Here is a 7952-nt window from a genome sequence, read left to right as displayed (position 1 = left end):
ATATTTGTTCATGGGATATATGGTTGACTTTCGCCGAAAATATTAGAGTAGTCGGTGAAGGTCCTAAATTTGCCTTACCCATTCATACGCAGACAGCCTCTTTAAAGAGCTGGTCACAACATTAAGGGCTAAACTAAGTTTTTTTTAGATTGGTTAAAAAAGAGATTAAAGTTGAATGAAAATGTTGTGGCCACCGGGTCAACTTTTGTACTGTTGAACGCTTAGAATTGCACAAATCAAACACAAATTATGCGAAAAGCTGTTAAAAAAATCTCGATGATTTGGTAAGTGCAGAATGCAATATGGAACAATTGAAAGTATGATGTTTTATATATGTTCGTGTTTATTTGCTTTATTTTACTTTCGGAAAAACTGTTCACAGGCTACTTGTATTCTTTCCCAGGTGTTCCTTACGCTAATCTTTGCAAACGTAACACGACACTTTTGTTCGTTTGTAACAAAATACTTTTGTCTTCCTTGAAAATGCGATAACATGAAACTTTTGTTTTTTGTTTGTTTTACGGCGGCATCGATGACATTTGTTTAATTTAATTAAGTTACGGTTTAGACTGCACGAAAGACGATTCTCAAAAACTAAAGAAACAAATCTAATCAAAAAACATATTTTTCGACAGGGTTTTTAAACGCAGTACAGCTAGGATATTTGTTTCCTGGTTATCAGGTGTTCACGCCGAAAATCCCGGTACAAGTTTTTGCATACCTAATTACGAAAGCGCTGTGAAAGTCTCAAAATCTAATTTAATTAATTTGCGGTTTTTACTTGGCGCCAAGAAGTCTGCAGGAAGCCTACCGCAAACACGCAATACAAGCGATGTTCATGATAGTTCCAGAAAACAACGTAGACTAATCTGCGCATGCGTTTGGTGTAAATTACGTTGAGAAGTACCACAAGGAGAGCAAAGGGTTTTCTGAAACAAATATATACGTTTGAGATCTTCATACGAAAGTAACGTAGATGTGCTCCAGGTTTTACTTAGGGGTACGGTCAGGTGCTCCCCACCCCCAACCCCTCCACAAGGAATAATTAATTAATTGATATTAATTAATTAATTGGTGATTAAAAGTTTACACATTAGCGCGTTAGGGGTTTATCACACGACTGCCCACCAAACCATCACAAAAGTGCATTCTGCACTAAAAACGGCGGTCATTCTTTTCAGCGGGGTAATATTACTGATGATTAAATATGACAGATATGTGCTGTTCGTATAAAGCGGGATAAAATAAAATGTCACATAAGACAAAAATAGTACCAAAACATTGAATTTCACACGATAAGATGACGGGCACGATTTGGAAACTCGTCACCTGGGATGCTAAGATGAGGCCAAATGAATGCATTTTTGAGTTTTTTTTTTTGCTCACGGTAGAGAACATTCACTTAGAAAGTGGAATAAAATCTTACCGAGTTGATTTTTTTTTCACTAAAGTTTCCTTGTAAACAACTAATTGTAAAATCATTTTAGTTTATGATTTCGGCGTCAATAATAACCATTTAAAATAATCCTAACTTAAGTAAATCGGAATCTTTTTTATTTGCTCTGGGGCGCTGCATCTGCTTTTAATCCTAATTACAGTACCTTCGACCACTTGACTCATTTCATCCACGTATATAATTTCACTGGCTATTGGAGCTTAAACTGCGCATGCTTAGCGAAAATTAATTTTTCCCATGATTCCTTTAAAGAAACGCTTAATCCGTGACATGTTAAGTTTCTTGTCGTGGCATGTGAGGTCTACGCAGTTTGCGAATTACATGAACCCTTAACACGAACGACTGTTTCGGCGAGTCTACCCAGTTAATCCACAGGTAAGCGAACGTTGACTTGGTTAAAGTTTCTAATTCAGTTTTTGTGGTCTGGAAAATACACAAAAACGTAAATTCCAAGGAGTAGATAGAAAAGTTTACGAATGTGAACTTAAAACATAATCGTTGTTGCCACTGACTGGAGAGCAATAAATTTGAACTATTCGGACTTTTTATCGTTTTCTGCAATAGTTCATTAATTAGGGAGCAGCAGTAGAAACAATAAAAGACAAATGTTATTATTTATTCAAGTCACACTTTAGAGACATACAAATTCGAAGGAAATTCACTGCTGCGATCTTCGACAACAATCTCGTGTGCCCATTCGAGCTTCCAGACGATATTACCACCGTAACTTGCAACGTGCTGTTACTGCGTTTAAAGTTTTAAGGGAATTTTTTTATTAAGAAACATTGATAAGGATAAGAGCACTGTAAATCCAAAGCTTAAAGGAGTGATTTGTTATAACTGTGTACTTTTTGACATTATGGAAATTAACGTTTATGTGGATCTCAAAGCTAGTCAGACTGAGCTCTCTGTGTTTTGCATTCTAGTTCTGTTTTAAACTGAGGAGATGTATTTCACCATAGTTTCGATTACAAGATCAATAGACGTGACTAAGAATTAAGGGAGTAGAATCTTGGTCATAACTTCATGCAACTCACATTCATGAATAAATAAAAACATCAGTCCACACGAAATCAATATGGCTCCGAGCAATTTCAGTCATGCATGTGAACCGCGGCATGATGATCAAATGTCTGCATTAAATTATAAAATAATATCAAACAATATCCTTTTTTCTCTTTTCGAAATCTTTTTTGAATTAATTATAAAGTAAGAGGTTTACACTTGTACAAAAAAGCTCCATTATAAAACAAAAATTAGATGAGTGTGCCAAACTGCACACTGAATGATCCATCGCGCACCACGCATTCCAAAACAACAAATTGTCGACAGATTGTTATGCCCAAGTGAAGACAAAAACAAACATAATAGCTACGATATTCAATTAAATTAATTAAATCTTTGAACGTCAAAACGGAACGCACGTGAAAGAGAGCCTCGAATTTCGCCCGTATACTTTGCTAGTAAAAATAAAAACAATACCAGATTCGAACACAAACACAGTAGTTGTACATTATGAAGTCCTTTGGAAAGTTGAACTGATCAATGATTTAAGTATTGCACTCTTATTGCAGTCAATGTTGAAGAATGAGCTCTGTAGTTGCCTTGGCGGTAGAAATTTCTTTGAAGTACGGTGACTACCTACTGGCCAACAAACAACATTTAAAAGCTGTATCTCTATTTAAGGAGTGCCTCCAGATTTCTCAGAAGGCGTCGCTTTCCAAATTTGTTGTCGGATCACTTGGAAAACTGGGAGGCGCTTACTTCATATCACGAGACATACCTCAAGCAATTTCGTGCTTTGAGCGAGCCTTGGAAATTACGAAGGAGCAAAGCCAATACGATGAAGCAACAATGGCATTCTCGAAAATTTTGGCCAATCTTTATCGTTCAATAGGGGACTTCTTAAAGGCGAATTTTCACTTCTTAAATTACTCCATTCTCTTACAAAAGCACGGCGGAACAGTAGGAGAAGCGGAAAGAAAAGGCAAGTTTACTCACGTTTACCGTACTACCGAAGAATGCCGAGAAGCTATCGCTGAAGCTAATACAAGACTGGTTGCTTCCAGAGAGAACAATGATAAACGAATGGAAGCTGACGCTTGTAGCACAATCGGATTTGCATACCGCATGCTACGAGACTTCACTCAGGCAATAACACATTTTACAAAGCATTTGGAATTGTGCAAAGAGCTACGCGACACCTCCGGACAAGGCGTTTCTTTTGGAAACCTCGGGCCGTGCTACCGCGCTCTTGGAGAAATAAAAAAGGCGATGGATTGTTTGGAGAAGTCGATCCAAATAAGCGAGCTGACGAGCGATAAAATGATGAAATGCAGTGGCTACACCAATTTGGGGCTCTGTTACATAGATGTGGGAGATTACCAGAAAGCCGTTCTATACTTTGAAATGTCACTCTCCATCGCTAAAGTAGCTGGGTTTAAGGCTGGCGAAGGGGCTGCTTATTCTAATTTAAGCAATGCCTACTTTAAGCTTCGTGATCCAAGTAAAGCTCTCAGCTATTCCCAGATGCACCTTAAGTTGGCAATTGAAATGGGAGATCGCAGAGCTGAGGCTACTTCATGTGGCTGCCTTGGAAACGCATATAACGCACTTGGTGAACACGAAACGGCGATGAAATACTTCCAGCGGTGCACTGAGCTTGCTAAAGAAGGTGGCGACAAGACGGCATTGACAGCTGCAGAAATCAACGTAGGACTCCTTCTCGAATCACAGAATGACTTCAAGAGCGCATTAATCAAACATCAGGCAGCGCTAAAACTCGCTCAAGAAACTGGCAATAGAGTCAACGCCGGTGAAGCCATGTCGGCTAAAGGAAGGTGTTTACTCATGTTAAAGGACTATACCGGAGCTATTGCTAGCTATGAGAAGTGCATCAAGGAATACGAAGACATCAGGGTGAATCTTGGCACAGATGACAGTCTCAAGATATCTATTGGAGATCTTCATACAAGAGTGTACAAGGCCCTTGCCTACACAATGCTTCATGTAGGCCAAGCTGAAGAAGCCCTTTTAGCAGCAGATCGTGGGCGTGCGATGGCGTTGAAAGATTTGTTATATTACAAGTTTGAAGTAAAGAACGAGTACAGTAAAATAACAGCAAAGTATGAAGATAAAAATCGCGTTTCTGAGTACCTGGATAAACTTCGCAACGCCGTTGACGTGACCACTCTCTTCTATTTCTTTGTCGAGGGCAAACTGTACACGTTTGTTATCTCCAGTTCAAAGGCGAGGGTGGTAAAATGGCCTCATCGCGATGATGATAACTACCTGAAACTACTTGAACTTATCGAAATCGCACTTGCTGAGATAGGACAAGAAGTCGGGAATCAAGAAGAGCTGGAAGACAGAATGCTGTCAAGTGCCGAGAAAGATAATGCGAATGATTTTTTACTAAATAATTCGCTCTGTTCCTTTGACTCGAGCTCGACACATCCAAGAAGTGAAGCTGCCAGCACAGAAAAGTGCAACGTCCAGGTCATCAGTGATACACTCGCTCGAAGCAGGTTGGAGACGGCCAGGGATATTTCCGACCCAGTAAGCTCCTTGCGGCAGCTGTACCAAATTTTGATCGAGCCAGTGGAGGATCTTATCCAAGGCAACAAGTTGCTGATTATACCTGAATTTCTCCTCTATCGTCTACCATTCTCCGCACTGGTTGATAACAGGGGACGTTTCCTTTGTCAAAAATTCAGTATACAAGTATGTACCTCTCTTGAAACCTTATCGATGATATCTTGGCGTCCAAAAAGTGATTTGATTGGTGGGGCACTGGTGGTTGGAAATCCCCTGGTAGGACGTGTCAACCGTCAAGGAAAGGAAATAAATCCCTGCGAACTGCCTGGAGCTCAAAAAGAGGCTGAGAAGGTTGCTTCCTACCTTCATACGTCGGCCCTCCTAAAGCAAATGGCGACCAAGGCACGTGTTCTTTACCATCTTGTCAAAGCCAGTGTTATACACATCGCAGCTCATGGCGACCCGAATCGAGGGGAAATCTTCCTTGCTCCCAATCCAGACCCGGCTCGAATAAACCGCCTTCCTTCTGAGGAGGAATACATGTTGACATGCGGAGATATTGCTCAACTGAGCCTTCGAGCACGCTTGGTTGTGCTTAGTTGCTGCCAAAGTGCTCAAGGTGATATCAAGGCCGAGGGAGTTGTGGGTATAGCTCGTGCATTCTTGGGGGCTGGAGCAAGAGCTGTGATGGTGGCTTTGTGGGCTATCGATGATGACGCGACTCTGTCGTTTATGGAACTGTTCTACAATCACTTATATCAGAACATGGCCGTCTGCCAAGCATTGCAACAGGCAATGGTTCTTATGCAGGCAAAAGAAGAGTTAAAGAAAATTTCCAAGTGGGCGCCATTTTACGTCATTGGTGATGACATCATGTTCAACGACGACGAAATAAACCAGATAAGAGAGAAAGCGTTTGTGTTTTAAAGACCTACGAATCTCATCGAAATCCAAAAGCAAACTTTATTTTATACATTTAGTTTTAATCATAGCAGAGGGACTGAGCAAAGTTATGTCTTAATAAGCTGTTTAGTAAGCGACGTGAGTGTGTATGTATCAGCTGAATTTGGAGTTAAGTTTAAGGCTATTATGGCAGATTAGCGAACTTTCGTTTTTAGTTATATTTCGCTAGCCGAACTGGATAAGGATTACCCTTGTGTTTTAAGAAGGGTTGTTAAGTTTAAACACGTTTACTTTTATTTACCTAGACACGAGAAGTATTATGTTTTTTCTCCTCTTCGAGGTTTGTCCTTCTAAGTAGTGGGCCTTAGTCCAGTGAGTTGGTCAAAACTTTATATTTTCTTATCAAAATTTGGTTGTTGGGGTCAGTTTATTTGCTTTTAACTAATGTAAAGGGAACTTATTGAAATAAATAGATAAAATTGCTTTTATTTCTCACTTTATTTAACCCACATTGCACTGATACATGTCATACATGTGATTACAGACATTTGATCTTTGTTTTCAAATGACCATTTCATAAATGCGCTTTATATCGAAGCGACGTTTTATGAAGTCAGCACTCAACATTCTCTGACCAATCACAATTATTGGAAATCGAGTTGAACAACAAACCAGTTGGGCACGTTGACTCGTACGTAGTACCACTGCTGCACGTGTAATATTTGGCACAATCAGATGGATTTGGATAAAATCCATCTTGTTTGTCAGCGCAATCAAACGAAACTGAAAAATAATAATAATAAGAAAGAACATTAAATGACAATGAGAACGAAACTAAAATGAACTAGCACAGGGCAGTTTTTTGCGAAGCAATTTGCAGCATTGAATTTTGACATAACTGTTTCTGATAAAAAAAAAAAGATGGTACACGAGTAAATGAGACAGAATGTGCCTTTCACGGAAAACCATAATCTTTTAATTACCATGCTTATAATATATCATCTTTTCCCCCACCATCGCCCAAAAGCATCTTTAGTGATCGACATTTAATTCTTAGCACTATGCAGGATGTTTGTCAGATACCCATAGTTTAACCGAGTCTCCTTTAGCTCAGTAGTAGTAGACATTATGCTAGGTGTAAGGAATTTTTGGAGTATTTTTCACATATTTTGTTGGGGTTAATTCTACATCACGCAGTTTTTTGTTGTTGTTTCTTTCAGTACCTTTCCATTTCGTTAAAAATAGATTTGTAAAGACAACTATAGGTTATGGGAATGTCCCCGACCCTCGCGGTTCTTCTCGTTCCTTTGAGCAGTACCTTGTGAAGTTTCTTGACCTGAGCTCGTGATTGCAGCCTGCGTAGGGGCTCTCGTAGTGGGCCTTACAATTAAAGTGTCTTTTAAGAGAGTGAACGCGTGGTCAGAATATCTACTCCCATCGACAATGTTGTTTTGGTCCCAAGAAACGTCCCACAGCATTATTCCACCAAGGCTCGCTTTTGTTTTTAACTTCTGCAAGAAAAAAGAGTCTTTTTTCTACACCAGTTTATAAGTTCGTCGTTTGGACCGTTCGACAAATAGCACGTATACAGTATTTTTTTTTTCTGTAAATCCACTTGACATTGATGAAGTAAAAGGGTGCTGCACCACATCTACCTTTTACAGTAAGGTCATTTTCGGCAATCTCATTGCGTCATAAGTATTGCCCATAAGAGTGTAGACCATGAAAAAATCTGCTCGATTTCTTTTTAAATAACACTGAAAAAATCTCGGGGAAATTAGAAATTAAATCAGTGCAAAATTGCACACGAGCGTTACAGCTTGTAAGAACACTTTTTCTGCTTAAACCGACGAGTTTGTCAAACATTTCGCCCCAGCTGCGCAATTCGTCATCCGATCTACAGCTCCCTAGTTTCAGTTTCTCCATAAAATGCGAGTGCCGTAGGGCGAGAGCTTTTTGGAGATACCATGAACTCGGCCTGACACAAAAACGAACCTCGTAGATGACTTCTAACTCCTTGGGTGACCTGTAGTGCAAGGGGTCCATTGAAGCCGAA

General features: G+C 39.7%; 2 protein-coding genes across 2 annotated transcripts; one reads left to right on the top strand and one right to left on the bottom strand.

Moving 5' to 3' along the window:
* Positions 1-1730: 1730 nt before the first annotated feature.
* LOC144658669 (tetratricopeptide repeat protein 28-like) lies at positions 1731-6380 on the top strand. Its single transcript, XM_078519133.1, has 2 exons — positions 1731-1831; positions 3031-6380. The coding sequence occupies exon 2, from the start codon at positions 3044-3046 to the stop codon at positions 5918-5920; it is 2877 nt and encodes a 958-aa protein (XP_078375259.1). The 5' UTR covers positions 1731-1831; positions 3031-3043; the 3' UTR covers positions 5921-6380.
* LOC144656284 (uncharacterized) lies at positions 6370-7412 on the bottom strand. The gene is made up of 3 exons (XM_078516516.1): positions 7157-7412; positions 6957-7027; positions 6370-6679 (listed from the first exon to the last, which is right to left on the bottom strand). The coding sequence occupies exons 1-3, from the start codon at positions 7372-7374 to the stop codon at positions 6510-6512; spliced, it is 459 nt and encodes a 152-aa protein (XP_078372642.1). The 5' UTR covers positions 7375-7412; the 3' UTR covers positions 6370-6509.
* Between the last annotated feature and the right edge of the window lie 540 nt (positions 7413-7952).

The sequence above is a fragment of the Oculina patagonica genome, chromosome 6, assembly GCF_052425735.1.
Source record: "Oculina patagonica isolate OP01 chromosome 6, crgOcupat, whole genome shotgun sequence".
NCBI lineage: Eukaryota > Metazoa > Cnidaria > Anthozoa > Scleractinia > Oculinidae > Oculina > Oculina patagonica.
Note: the sequence above shows the minus strand (reverse complement) of the source record. Positions and strands in the feature narration are given on the sequence as shown.